Source organism: Myotis yumanensis, unplaced genomic scaffold (assembly GCF_028538775.1).
Source record: "Myotis yumanensis isolate MYYU_CA2020_CCGP unplaced genomic scaffold, mMyoYum1.0.hap1 SCAF_1, whole genome shotgun sequence".
Taxonomy (NCBI): domain Eukaryota; kingdom Metazoa; phylum Chordata; class Mammalia; order Chiroptera; family Vespertilionidae; genus Myotis; species Myotis yumanensis.
The window spans coordinates 62564874-62580747 of NW_027223752.1; the positions used below are offsets into that span (position 1 = coordinate 62564874).

Below are 15874 nucleotides of genomic sequence, written 5' to 3' on the forward strand. Positions count from 1 at the left end.
CCTGGCCAGGGCTCCTATACATGAACTTTTTAAAAAGCTTTGTTTTGGGCTATTTAATACTTTTCATTAAATAGACTAAAAGGTTTGGGGGTTGAATAGTTTTGAGGTTTCTCCTGAATCTGATTTTATAATGTAAAATCAGTAGTTTGCCAACACTGTTGTAGACTTCTTGAAAATCAGTAACACTGAAAAAAGAATGTCAACAAAAGCCAAGTTTGATTAGCACTTATACTGTTTAGCATTAGTATTACTCGTGAGGTGAGAGTGGTTCCTATTATATTTGCGGACACATTAAGCATAAAATACTTAATTTTCCTTCTTCAATGGTTTTATATACCAATACCATCTAACTGGAATTTTAGGTTTCTAGTATATATACATAACATTTGGTATGTAAACACAGAAGTTGATACATTGAGCAAACAAAATATATTTAACAAAGAATTGGAATTCACAAAGCATTGTAAATACTTACTTGAAAAATTTTCTTGGTCAACACCATTACTACTTCCCACTATATTACAGAACTGTGTATTCGTTATCAAATTGTGCATTCCAAGAATAGCTATGGAGACAGAAAAAGGAAATTAGTTTTATTTTCATCAGTGTTAAACAGAATTTTACAACCCAAAATTTCTATTAATGATTTTAACATTCTCTGGACATTTTTCTACTCAGTTAACTACAGATTTTGCAGCCCAAAAAGGGGAGACAGCATGTTTAAAAATCACCTACAGTCTCCTCATCAATGCCCTTATTATTTTCCCCGTAGTTCTGAATTCAGACACAGCTGGAGCTAGCCTAACCTTAAATGCAAATCTACGATTAGCTCCATCTGGTGGCTAAGAAAAAAACTGACACGATCTACTTTGCTGTTCATCCTTTACACAAGATTTCTAGCAACATAATGTGATAGATGGCAGGTTTTCAACTTAACCTTCACTACTTTACATTTGTTAACTCTCATTCATATTTTAGCTAAGAGTAGAATACTGAAAGTATAGCTGAATTCTCATATTAAGATTAAAGTAGATACCCCAAAAATGACACTTAGGAGAAATTTGGTTTTTGTTTTTGATGCCCTTTTGCATAAATGAGGCAGAAGCTACAGTGTGCCCCTTGTCCATTCCACTCTGATGAATTTACAAATCCATCAATCCTCACCACTCCCAGAAATAACACACCTGCTCTGGCTGTGGCCAACACCTTGATTGTCCTTTTCCTGTGTCCTTCCTAAAGAATCTTCACGATCTTTTCAAACATGTTAGTTCTTGGGGTTAAGATCTCCTCTTGTGTCCTATTTTTCTATTTAGGAAAATGGCTGTGTGGGGGAGGAGGTGGAGGAGATTCTGGTCTTTATAAGAAACCAGCAATGATGAAAATAACAGGGAGGCTTGGAGTGTTCCATACATACTTCAGAGAAGTTGGGAAAGTGTGAGTATAGCTCAGGGCTGACTGTCTCATCTGCTTCCCAGTTACCCACCTTGGGGTCTTTCTGATAAAATGGGACAGTAGTTGACCCCGGCAACTCTTTCAGTGCTCAGATGGGACGGCTTCTAGCTGAGCGCCAGCTGATGAAACATTTTTATAAAGACTTTCAAAATGGGCAACATGGGAAAAGATGTCAAGTAATACAATTCTATTAACATAAAAATTTCACTATTGAATTTTTTAAAATAACATTCTTTGCGTCAGCTTTAGAGTAGAAGAAATAAAGCCAAATATGTGGTCACTGATTCAATAGCACTCTGCTAGGCAAAGGATGTATTTGCATAATGAATAGAGGTGTGTGCTAGTACTCCCCTCCCCTCCACATTCATTCACAATGTGTTTCAGGAGGTACCTGCGAGGTCACACAATTCTGTATCAGAAGCACTTGTCAAAGCTTCTTCTAATTCTGGATCAAGAGAGATTTTTTCTTCTGTAAAAGTCTGGATAGGTTTCTGTTTAGGGATGAATATTTTCCCTGTAAAATAAAGCGGTTTGTTAATTTACTGCTGCTATTAACTCATTATCATTTTACTCTAACAAAAATTATTAAAAGTAAGTGCAATTGAAGCTAAAAGAAAGTCAAGATTGACATGTAATAATTTCATTTCATCTTCAATAAGTATTTATAAGCTTCCAGTGACCATAAAAGTTGGAATAAAAAAATCTGAGAAATTTTTCCATTTGTGAAAATATAAATAGCTGAAACCGGTTTGGCTCAGTGGACTGAGGGGTCCCGGGTTTGATTCCGGTCAAGGGCATGTACCTGGGTTGCGGGCACATCTCCAGTGGGAGATGTGCAGGAGGCGGCTGGTCGATGTTTCTCTCTCATCGATGTTTCTAACTCTCTATCTCTCTCCCTTCCTCTCTGTAAAAAATCAATAAAAATATATTAAAAAAAAAAAGAAAATATAAATAGGCTCTTTTTGGAGTCATTATGAGTTACTCTACAATTACTGAATCAAAACATAAATGAATAAAGGAATAAACACAAAAATCTATAAAACTTTAAGAAGATTAAAAGAAATTTCACTTTCTTATTTTTAAACAAGAAATCGTTACAGTCCCTCCAGGAATGGCAGAAGCAATTATTCCAGAAATTCAAGTTCTAATTGCAAAGAAATTCCTGTATGTCCTGAGTGGTAGTCTGAAACTTTTTTTAAAAAATATATATATTTTTATTGATTTTAGAGAGGAAGGGAGAGAGATAGATGGAAACATCAATGATGAGAGAGAATCACTGATAGGCTGCCTCCTGCATGTCCCCTACTGGGGATCAAGCCTGCAACCTAGGCATGTGCCCTTGGCCAGAATCGAACCTGGGACCCTTCAGTCCGCAGGCCAACGCTCTATCCACTGAGCCAAACCGGCTAGGGCTAGTCTGAAACTTTTGATTACTGTGCCTCTAAGGCTCAATGGACACTAACAAGGTTACCTATTAAGAAACTAATTTTTCGCCGAAACCGGTTTGGCTCAGTGGATAGAGCGTCGGCCTGCGGACTGAAAGGTCCCAGGTTCGATTCCGGTCAGGGGCATGTACCTGGGTTGCGGGCACATCCCCAGTGGGAGATGTGCAGGAGGCAGCTGATCGATGTTTCTCTCTCATCGATGTTTCTAGCTCTCTATCTCTCTCCCTTCCTCTCTGTAAAAAATCAATAAAATATATTTAAAAAAAAAAAAAGAAAAAGAAACTAATTTTTCTAGAAACCTATTTATTATGTGAAAATCAGTATTTTATTACCATCTGTCCAATGAAAGATTAAAACTACGAAGGGACTAGTAAATGACAATGATATACTAGTAGCTGTGGCACAAGCTGACCAAACAAGACGCAGTACTCACACATGGTATGGACTAGGTTACCAAGATTGCCTCTAGTTTCTCTCCCAAGACAGGTGAAAATTCCAACTAAAAGATCTGGAAAGGCCTATGTATGCATTCACAGAAGTGCCAATTATTTTGTTTTCTATCAGGAAACTACCAGGGAAAGATGAGAATATGTGGCCTGATGAATCTATTCAGTGCTCTATCAAAAGGAATGTTTGTGGCCTTATAATTAGTGTAGTGAGTTGTGTACTTCTTGCTCAAGGAAAATATCAATTAGTGTGAATAAGGAATCCTTCCACAATATAACTCCCAGGAATCTGGTCAAGGCTGCTCAGGTATTTTCTCTATGCTCATCTAAAGGATCTTAATTTCTGATATTATATTTTTTATTTTTAGCATTTCCATTTGGTTCTTAAAAAAAAAAAAACCCACAGAAAACAGTTTCCATGTCTCTGCCAAAATTCCTCATCGCTTTATACGTGCAGTGCACCTTGTCCATCAGATTCTTTGGCATTTTTGTCATACTTATTTTAAAGTCCCTGACTGATAACACCAATATTTGGGTCATCTCTGGGTCTTCTATTGACTGTTTACATTCTTTTAAAATATATTTTTTATTGATTTCAGAGAGGAAGGGAAAGGGAGAGAGATAGAAACATCATTGATGAGAATCACTGATCGACTCCTTCCTGCAGAGCCCGCACCAGGGATCTAGCCCAAAACTGGGCATGGAATTGAACTGTGACCTCCTGGTTCATAGGTCGACGCTCAACCACTGCGCCACACGAGCCTGGTGACTGCTTACTTACTTGACTGTGGGTCACCTGTGTCTTAGGTCTTTGTGTGTTGGACAGTTTGTATAAAAGTATAGCAGAGTCTGAAAGGAACATGCCGCTCAGGTCAGGGCTGAATCAACATGCTCTGCAGTTGAGCTGAATGTGGACTTTGCTGCAACATTGGTTTGATTCAGTTCCCCATTGGCTTCAAACATTTTGAGAATGGGGTCAGGACTTTCTCTTTGGCAAGGCCGGGGATGAGAACCCTGGTGAGGTTCTGGAGATCTGAGCTTCCTACTTCTTTGAACTGTGGAGTGGGAGAGATTTCTCCCAATGTGTGACCCAGGCTGCCAGCTTTCTGGGTGACGTGGGGTGTCTTTGTTTTCCAGTCCCACTCCATGCTCTCTGAGCCTTGGCAGATCTTTCAGCCCCACCCTGTCTAATCTGCTCTATAGTTTGTGAAGTTCAGGAGGGCCTGGAAGGGATTCTTTCAACTCTCCTGGCTCTCCCTTCGTCTCCCTGAGCTGGGAATTTTCTCAGCTCTACTTCATTGCCTCTATTCTCAGAGTAATACTCTAGCACTACTAGGGTAGCAAAGAATGGTGGGTAATGCAGTCTCACCCTGTCTCTAAGAATGCACTGTCCACTGTGGCAGCTACTAGTAACATGTGACTACTTTAATTTAAATTAATTCAAACTAAAATTCAGTTCCTCAGCCACGATGGCCACATTTCAGGTGCACAACAGCCACATTTCAAGTGCTTGACAGCCACACTTGGTTAGCACAGACATAGAACATTTCTACCACTGCAGAAAGTTCTAGTGGACAGCGTTGCTCCAGGGCTTCTCTGGATTCTAGTCTATCCTGACAGCCCTCACACAGTCACAAAACATTGGTTAAAAGTTAGGCTGATTGCTCCTTAACTCCTCTCTAAGGAAGTTTCCTCTTTTTCAGTTAGGAGAGAGCAAGACTGGATCACCTCTCTTATGAAGGTCTTGGCACTTTCTGGAGTAATTTAGATTTGTGTCTTCAAGATCTCTGATAGCTTTTTATTTTCATTACTAGAGGCCTGGTGCATGAAATTTGTGCATGGGGCAGGGGGGTCCCTCAGCCTGGCCTGCACCTTCTCCAATCCAGGACCCCTTGGGGGACATCCCTCTCGCAATCTGGGACGCTGGCTCCTAACCACTTGCCTGCCTGTCTGCCTGCCTACCTGATTGCCCCTAACCACCTCTGCCTGGCAGCCTGATCACCCCCTAACTGCCAGCCTGATTGCTCCCTAACTGCTCCCCTGCCAGCCTGATCACCCCCTAACCCCCTCTGCCTGCCAGCCTGATCGCCCCCTAACTGCTCTCCCCTGTCAGCCTGATTGCCCCTAACTGCCCTCCCCTGCCAGCCTGATCACCCCTACCACCTCTGCCTCGGCCCCTGCCACCGTGGCTTTGTCCAAAAGGACGTCCGGAAAATGTCCGGTTTAATTAGCATATTACCCTTTTATTAGTACAGATTATCTTTTAAACTATGATTACCCAGAGTAAACTGTTTATTTTGGTTGTTCGAGTGAGAATAACAAGTCTCTTGCAACTTTCTACATTTGAATTAGAAGTCTTTCTGCTCAAGCATTTTCTTATCTAAAAAATGACACTTGGCCAATCCACAATATATAAGGATGTTTTTAACTGCATGTAACAGAATACCCAATTAGAAGTGGTTTAAACTGGTGATTTTCAAACTTCTCATTCACTTAGTGATCTCATTAAAGTATAGATTCTGATGCAGAAAGTCTGATGTGAGCTCTGAGATTCTGCATTTCTAATCAAAAGTATTTTTATCTCATTTAATAAGTCCACAGGTATGTGGCTGTTCAGCAGCTCAAGCTTGACATCAAAGATTCAGGCTCTTTTCATTTTTCTCTTTGGCTATAACCAGCATGGAGACCTTTGTTCTTAGCCCACCAGTCTCAGGACGATTTTGTAACACTAAGTATCATGTCTTCATGCAATAGAGTCAGGACAGGAAGGAAGGAAGGGCACTTTCTCAACTGTCAACTTCTATAAGAAAAACTGTGTTCTCTTCTAATCTTACCAATCAGCTCTGGGTCACACAACCATGCCTCTGCTGTAAGGATGTTTAGGAAATAAGCATCTGGCACTTTCAATATATTTCAGAGATGCGTTTGCTAGTAGGGTAGAATGAATGAACGCATTTGTCTCAATACTGAACCAGATGAAGTACAGTTCTGTGCTCCCTTAATTCCCTGAACATTTCACTACAGCTACACTTACACATTTTGCATATCTGTCTGTCTGTGCAAGCTTCTCAATGTTCTGTTCATCCCTGCATCCTTCCCTGGCACACAGCAGGCGATCCGATTGTTGAATCGATAATCTGGTGGTCACCTGCAGTTCAACTAACTACTTTTTAAAAAAATATATATTTTATTGATTTTTTACAGAGATGAAGGGAGAGGGATAGAGAGTTAGAAACATCAATGAAAGAGAAACATCAATCAGCTGCTTCCTGCACACTCCCTACTGTGGATGTGCCCGCAACCAAGGTACATGCCCTTGACTGGAATCAAACCTGGGACCCTTTAGTCCGCAGGCTGACGCTCCATCCACTGAGCCAAACCAGTTAGGGCCTAACTACTTTTTATAAAGTATAATTTAAATATCCTGGTTCAAAGTCACACAGCAGAGTTAACACTTGAACACAGATTCCCAAACTCTCAACACGTTGCTTCTTCTAATACCCTGGTGGCTTTCAAACTTAACTCTAGCAGTAGACTTTTCCCCTCAAGCAAATGTCTATCTATAGGATGGTATACATAATTATCTTATTACCAAATTTTGGAGTTCTGGTGATTATTGAATAATCTTTTATTATTGACTAGAGGCCCAGTGCACAAAAATTTGTGCACTTGGGGGGGCAGGGGGAGGTCCCTCAGCCCGGCCTGTGCCCTCTTGCAGTCTGGGACCCCTTGGGGGAATGACCACCTGCTGGCTTAGGCCCACTCCCTGGGGAATTGGGCCTAAGCTGGCAGTCAGACATCCCTCTGGCAGCCCAGGAGCCCGCGGGGGCTGTCCACTTGCCAGTGGGGAGCAGGCCTAAGCTGCAGTTGGACATCCTTAGCGCTATTGAGAAGGCGGGAGAGGCTCCCACCACCACCACTGTACTGGCAGCCATAAGCCTGGCTTGTGGCTGAGCAGAGCTCCCCTGTGGGAGCGCACTGACCACCAGGGGGCAGATCCTGCATTGAGCGTCTGGCCCCTGGTGGTCAGTGTGTGTCATAGTGACTAGTCATTCCCAGTCATTCTGCTGTTAGGGTCAATTTGCATATTACCCTTTTATTATATAGGATAGAGGCCTGGTGCATGGGTGGGGGCCGGCTGGTTTGCCCTGAAGGGTGTCCCGGATCAGAGTGGGGGTCCTGCTGGGGTGCCTGGTCAACCTGGGTGAGGGGATGATGGGTGTTTGCAGGCTGGTCACACCCCCTTCAGGGTGGGGGTCCCCACTGGGGTGCCTGGCCAGCCTGGGTGAGGGGCTGATGGCTGTTTGCAGGCTGGTCAAGCCCCCCCCGCCCCCAGTGGGGATCCTCACCCCATGGAGGTTTGGCCAGCCCGGGTGAGGGGCTGATGGGTGTTTGCAGGCTGGTCACACCCCCTTCAGGGTGGGGGGGTCCCCACTGTGGTGCCTGGCCAGTCTGGGTGAGGGGCTGAGGGCCGTTTTCAGGCTGGCCAACACCCCCCCCCCCCCCCCCCCACCGCGACGGAAGCTCCCAGCCTCTCCTTTTTTTTCTTTTATTCTGGGATTTATTTACCTTCTATAATTGAAACTTTGTAGCCTTGAGAGGAGCTCAGAGCTGGCCAGGGCCAAGACTCCTGCTCGCTCCAGCTCCGTGGCCACAGCCAGCTGAAAGCAGGTATCTGGGGTTTATTTACCTTCTATAATTGAAACTTTGATGCTTTGAGTGGAGCTCAGAGCCCGCTGCGGCAGGCGGGAAGCTTGGCTTCCTCCATCATTGGGGCAACCAAGCCTCCTGCTTGCTCCAGCTCCGTGGCTGCCGGCTGCCATCTTGGTTGGGTTAATTTGCATATAGTCGCTATGATTGGCTGGTGGGTGTGGCTTAAGGCATAGCGAAGGAACGGTCAATTTGCATGTTTGTCTTTTATTAGTGTAGATTCTCAGACAAAGGCAAATTCAAATCAATACATCCCAATAATTCCATAGTACTTTTCACAGTGGTTGATATTATAAGTAAAGTGGCATACGATTCAAATGGCATACCTTTAATTGCCATTTCAGGATAATTAATTACATTTTCCTGAGTTTGATCTCTTCTGCATTTTTGGATGTCTATGGCAGTGGTTCTAATATTGGCTACACATTAGATTCACTCAGAGAACTTAAAAAATTCTGATGTCTAAGTCCCAGCCCCTGAGATTCTGACTTTAATGGTCTTGTGTGCTAGAAGATCTGGGTTTTCAAAAAAATCTCTAGGGATTCTAATACATAGTAGCCACGCTCAAGAACTGCTGGATTATGGAATTCACTTACTAAACAAAACCACATAAGCTATCAAATAGCTGCCTATGTCTTATTCTAGGGACCAATGGAATCTAAAGCATTATAAAAATCTGAAATGTTTATTTTTATAATCCTCACCCACATTCCATAGAGGTATTATTCATATCTAATTTTTCCCGATACACAAACTTTTGCTAATACTTATAAATAACAAAATAAATCTTATCAGAAAAAATAAGAATTTCTAAGGGCTTATGGAAATTCTTCTGCAATGTAAAAGTTTGCTATTTTTTTTATATAGCTCTAAAAGAGCTCTCCTGGCATTTCTTTGTATGAGAATTTCTCTGTATATAGAGATTTTTGCTGTGGAAGTAACTAGCCTATACAAGATTGTATTTTTAACAATACAAAAAGTAATTACTACACATTTCTTCATAGACAGTTAAACACTAATACAGTATAAGAATTATTGTTTAATGTGTACATATAAAATCTAGTTATAGAAAATTAAAAGTAAAGGAAATTACTTTTGTAACAAAGGATAAAATACACAGAACTTATTTAGTATTAAGAATACAAAATCTAAGGGGTTCTTCCCAAGACTGATAGGCTTGAACAAACCCTTAACAAATCTTAATTGATTATTTGCATAAAATGACAAGGTGATGCTAAATTTCATGTGGAAATCCAAGCTACCCAGAATAGCCAAACAATCTTGAAAAAGAAGAACAAAGTTGAAGAACTCATACTTCCCAATTTCAAAACTTAATAAAGCTACTGTAATCAAGCCAGTGCATGGTGCATAAGGAAAGATATTTAAATCAATAAAACAGAATTGAGAATCCAGAAATAAATTCATATTTATGGTCAGCTGAATTTCTACAAGGGTACCAAGACAATTCAATTGAGAAAGAATTATCCTTTCATCAAGACTACAGACCTCAATGTAAAAGTTTAAACTGTAACACTCTTAGAAAAACACATAAATCTTGAGTTAGGCAATGGTTTGTTACCTAAAACAAAAGCACAAGCATCAAAAGAAAAAATAGATAAACTGGATTATATTAAAATTAAAAACTTTTATGAAATAAATGGTACTATCAAGAAAGTGAAGAAACTTAAAAAATGGTGGTACATCTACACAATGGAATACTACGCTGCTATTACCATTTGCAACAGCATGGATGGACCTGGAGAGTATTATGCTAAGCAAAATATGCCAGTCAGAGAAAGATAAATATCACATGATCTCACTCATTTGTGGAATATAATGAACAACATAAACTGATGAACAAAAATAGATCCAGAAACAAAGAAGCATGGGACGGACCGTCAAACCTCAGAGGGAAGGCAGAAAAGGTTGGGAGTTGGGGGGATGAGTAAGAGATCAACCAAAGGACTTGTATGCATGCATATAAGCATAACCAATGGACACAGACACTAGGGGGCGGGGGTGAGGACATGTGCTGGGGGGTGGGAGCGGCCGGGGAGAAGTCAATGGGGGGAAAAACGAGACATATGTAATACTTTAAACAATAAAGAATCTAAATTTTTTTAAAAAGTGAAGAAATAATCCACAGAATGATAGAAAAATTTTCAAATCATAAAACTCATAAGATACCTAGAATATATTCAACATTTTATTAATAAAACAAATATTGATTGATGTAAAAATAATAAAAAGACAAACCAACTTTAAAATAGGCAAAGGAACTGAAGAGACACTATCTAACAGCACATTAAAAATGCTCAGTATCATTAGTCCTTAGGGAAATGAAAATCAAAATCACAATGCACTATCACTGCACAGCTATAATAAAAAAGAAAAGCAAATGTTGGTGTGGATGTGGAATAACTGGAACCTTGATATACTGCTGATGGGAATATAAGTGGTGCAGCCACTAAGGAAAACAGATGGGCAGTTTTTCAAGTTGTTAAACATAATTACAATGTGATCCAGCAATTCCACTTATAGATATATCCCCAAAAGAAGTAAAAACATGTGCCTACACAACAACTTGTAAACAAATGTTCATAGCAGCATTATTTATAATAGCTAAAAAGTGTAAACAATCTAAATGACCATCACTGATGAAAAAATAGATCCATACAATGAAATATGATTCATCAATAAAAAGGTATGAAGCACTGATACATGCTATAACATGGGTGAAACTCCAAAACATACTAAGTGAAAGAAGCCAGTTAAAAATACATATTGTATGACTCCATTTATATAAAATGTCCAGAGTAGGCAAATTTAAAGAGATAAAAAGTAGATTACTGATTTCCTAGAGCTAGAGGTTAAAGTGAGAAATAGAGATTAACTGCCAATGAATACAGGGTTTCTTTTGGAGATGATAAAAATGTTCTAAATTTAAGACTGGTGATAGTTGCACAACTCTAATAATGTACTAAACACCACTGAATGTATGAAACACCACTGTACACGTTAAATGCATATATTCTATGATGTGGATTGCATTTTAATTAAAACAAAACAAAGCAAAACAAAAAACGACACACACCAAGGGGCAATGTATTAAACATGGGTTTTTTGGTCTTCCTAAGTAAATTTATGTTTGCCTCTTAAAATGCAAAAGAAAAAAAAAAGATAATTTTTGAGACACATTCAGCAATACAGTGTGTTTATGTTTTTTAAATCAAAATCAGCTGTTTCCTGTGAAATACATAACTAGCACACTGCTGGATCAATTCCATATAAGAAAATGCTTTTCTAAACATGTGTGTTAATTTAAATTAGTCTTATATCAATTAGATTTAAGTTAAAAATCTTAATTACTATGAAATGCTAATAAATAGATCGCCTTTCTAATGGTTAATTTGACTGGTGCCCTCAATGTCTTACAGGATGAGTGAAATGTTAGGCTTTTATGAGATGCAAAGGTATTACATAGGATGTGCCTGTGCTTTTGCATAGGGTAGGAAAATGTGCAAATTTGATACTGTTTTTATTCAAAATCATCTATTAACACTTACTGGTATTCCATTTTGCTTCTGATATGTTTTTGCAAATTATGGATTATTCTTTACAGAAATCTCAACCTCATTCTGATAAAATGATTTAACATATATAAAGGAACTAGTACATAGTAAACAGACATGTTAATTCTTTTTCATTTATTTTTTTAATCCTCATCTAAGGATATTTTTTTCCATTGATTTTAAATAGAGTGGAAGGAAGAGAGGGAGTGATGGAGGGAGGGAGAGAGAGAAGAAGAGAGAAACATCCATGTGAGAAAGACACAACGATTGGTTACTTCCTGCATGAACCCCAACTGGGGGCAGGAGACTGAACTTGAGACCCTTGGTATGCAAGCCAATGCTCTAAACACTTAGCAGCACAGGCCAGGGCTATATCAGTGGTTTTTAAACTCAGGGAGTGAGGGTTGGCTAGGCATGGATATTCTTAAAAAAGCTTTCTACATGGTTCTGATTCTTACCTACTCAAGTTAATAAGCACTTATCTGTGTAAATAGCTCTGAAAATAGGGTGAATTATACTGTATTGACCTAATTTTACTTTTCCTCTCCTTAAAATATGTTCAAAAGCCCTGACTTATAATTATTATATTTGTATTTATTTGAAAATAATATAATGTCTGAGAAAATAGTTATTCACTTTTATTCTTCAGCAGATAGCATTCTATCTAAATGACTTTAATTTCCTTATTTAAGATTGCAAGTCTTGGATTTTTTAAACGGAAGTTCCAGTTCTTTACATAGCAGCAAAGTATGAAAATAAACAATGAGTAGATCAGAAAAAAATCTCTCAGACAAGTATGAAATGGCATATCCCGCTTCCCCTCCCCCACTGAAACAAAACAAACAAAAACAGGGCTATGACTCTTGCTTGCTAAAAATGTTAAAATAGTTCAGTAATGTTTCTGCAATTATAAAATGGCAGCTAAGGAAACTGAAGAAACCAAGATAAGAATTCATATTATAGTAATTTCAATGCATGGCATTTATCCAAAACCATGTTTGTACCAAGAGGGGAAAAAAAAAAAGGGGAAATATCTTGCCAAGATCCTAATCATTGTCCCAAACATCAGTGACAGGGATTATAAACCGTGTTAATTTTATTGCCAGGACCTTTTTTCATTAGTTCTGATATTCTCCCATCCTTGCTGAGCATATAAAAAAGTAATATAACCCAAAACAGAGATCGTTCTTAGTTATTTCATTCTTACAGAGGTGAAAGGCTCTAATTTTACAGTTTGTATGTTTAAAGTTACCTTGTTCCAGAAAAGATTTAAGGCAACTAGGCCACTGTAATCTCCACAGGGGATTTGGGGGTATACCTTTAGACAGGAAGCACACAAACCTCAAGTCAACCCAACTAAAGGATCAGGAGGTAGATTCTGGAAATGCATTTTTTGACCCAACGACATACATGAAACCTGCTCAATATTGTAATATGCGCATCAACAAATATTTAACAAATGTTTAGAGTGTTTCTACATACTAGATGATGAGCTAGAAAAACACAGTAAAGAAAATAAGACAAAAGGTCCTTTCCTTTGGGGAGCTTATATTCTAGTTGGGAAACTGGCTATCTATAGTATATGATTCTGGAGGCTTCTACTCCTGGCCAAGTTGGAGCAATAGGAACAGGATTTACCCACATGACTAAAACAACCTGGAAATGAACAAAATATATGAACGTGACCAGGACACACTGATCAAAGGACAGCGATCCCTGAAATAGTCCAGCTTACTGCCTGGAGAGCATCCAGGCTGCAGCACAGGGACCAGGAACCCAGGCAGAGTTTGGTGAACTCTCTGAACTGAGGGTCCAGAAAGAAGATCAGGTAGCTAGCATCTGTAGGACAGAGTACCAGAGAGGGGAGAGTTACACAGAGAGTGAGCCAGATCTGCAGAGGGCCACCTCTTAGTATTCAGCAGAGTACTGATCAGCACATGTATGTTATGAAACTACCTTGGGCCAAGGAAAAAACATCTGAAAATATTAGAAATAATAGTGCCTGGGCTCACGCAGGGCTGGGAATAGAACCTGTTCCCACCAGTCATCCGGAAAACCTCATAATTCACAGGGCACTGGGTAGAGACCTCAGAAGGGTCTTGCCTCAGCAGCAGAGAAATAATTAGCCCTAAATGAACACTGCTCCAATCCCCCACCTACTGAATCTTAAAAGCAAGACCCTAAAGGATCAAACTGTTCCCACAATGAAGCTCAAGAACATTTATAGAAAAACCCAAATATCCAGCATCCAACAAGTTAAAATTCATGATGTTTGGTATCTGATAAAATATATCAACATACAAAGAAGCAGGAAAATTCAATCCACAAGAAAACAAATCAATCTATCAAAACTGACTTAGTCCTGCCAATCCAAACCATCTTGAAGCAGTGCCTTCCTCTCGCTGGTCTTTGTGAGCATCCTGCAAGAGCCCCGCCAGAGCCCTAGCCAGTTTGGCTCAGTGGATAGAGCATCAGCCTGCAGAATGAAGGGTCCCAGGTTCGATACCGGTCAAGGGCACATGCCTGGGTTGCAGGCTTGATCTCCAGGAGGGGGCGTGCAGGAGGCAGCTGGTCAATGATTCTCTCTCAACATTGATGTATCTCTCCCTCTCTCCCTCTTCCTTCCTCTCTGAAATCAATAAAAAAAAAAAAAAAAAAAAGGAGCCCCACCAGAGCGAGTACTACACTGAACTCAGGGCCTTTCCCTGGGCATCATCTTGATGACCCACCCTCAGAGCACGAGAAAACTCTTCTCTCCTTTTGACATTAAAACCAAAGGTGCTGGTTTTGATTAGTTATTTCATTTATAACCTTTATTCTAATCAAGAAATACTTATTTATCAATTTTGTTTAGCACAACATTTTGGAATGATGTAAAAATCAAAACACTGCATATCCCTCTCCTCCCTCTAAAAACAGGGAAATTTTTTTGTAACTTAAGTCTGTTGTTTCTTGAACTAATCAGAAAAGTTCTCTCCTTCACATTTGTTTCCATGATGGGAAAAGAAAATGACATGTTTCTGCAGCTGTATCCAGCTGCCCTGGGAAGATATAAAACTTGTCATGTATTTAAAAGAAACAAAACAAAAAACTGACTCAGCAATGACAGATGATAAAATTAGCCAGTAAGGGTATTAAAAGTTATAATTATATTTCATATGTTTAAAAAGTTAAGGAGAGACATGGAAGATATTAAAAAAAAAAAAAGAGGAAGAGGAACAAATAACTGATGCGACAAATAGAGAAGATATAACATGCTAACACTAATCAGAAGAAAGCAAGGTTGGTTAGCTATATTAATACCAGATAATGTAGATTTCAAAGGAAAGAATATTACCAGGAATAGAGAAGGTCATCCTATATAATAAAAGGCTAATATGCAAATTGACCCAACAGTGGAACGACCAGTCGCTATGACGCACACTGACCACTGAGGGGCATACGTTCAACGCAGGAGCTGCCCCCTGGTAGTCAGTGTGCTCCTACAGGGGGAGCGCTGCTCAGCCAGAAGCCCTGAGTAGGGCTCACGGCTAGTGAGTGCAGTGGCGGTGGTGGGAGCCTCTCCCACCTCCGTGGCAGTGCTAAGCTGTCAATTGGACATCCCCCAAGGGCTCCTGGACTGAAAGAGGGCACAGGCCATGCTAAGGGACCCCACCCACCCACTGGGCCTCTTGTATCATAATGACAAAATGAGCAATTCATCAAGAGGACATAAGAATCCTAAATTAATAATTTTTAAAAACCCTAATAATAAAGCCTTACAGAATATGATTCTGGAACAATTAAAGGCCACATTCTATGGCATGTAAATTATATACAGACATGTTGGAGGGAAAGGAATATCCAGAGTGAGGAAGGTTACCCAGGGAAAGATTCCCATAAAATCAGGTCTTAACATGAGCAATGAATAATCCATCTGGCTAACTCCTTATCCCAAGAGTAATTAGTGAATCATTCAAAAGATATAATGAATTGTCTGAAAAGGAAATGCCAGCATCTGCATGACTAATTTAAGCAGCCCATTTCAAATATCAGCTTTAGCACCTGGGAAGATAATTTAAAAAAAAAGTTTTTATTTATTTTAGAGAGAGAGGAAGGAAGGTGGAGATAGAAACATCGATTGAGAGAGAAACATCATCGATTGGCTGCATCTTGCATGCCCCCAACTGGAGATCAAGCCCTCAACCTGGACATGTACCCCAACCAGAAATTGAACCAGCAACCTCTTGCTTCATGTGTCAAAGCTCAA

At 39.8% G+C, this 15874-nt stretch overlaps 1 protein-coding gene across 2 annotated transcripts in view; it reads right to left on the minus strand.

Annotated features, from left to right (window-relative positions):
• TMOD3 (tropomodulin 3) overlaps positions 1-15874 on the minus strand; it is a 74123-nt gene that overhangs the window by 14281 nt on the left and 43968 nt on the right. For both annotated transcript variants that reach the window (XM_070422768.1, XM_070422778.1), the window contains 2 exons: positions 1844-1966; positions 476-565 (listed from right to left, as the gene is read on the minus strand). In XM_070422768.1, coding sequence (XP_070278869.1) covers positions 476-565; positions 1844-1966 — 213 coding nt within the window. The remainder of the gene's footprint in view (positions 1-475; positions 566-1843; positions 1967-15874) is intronic.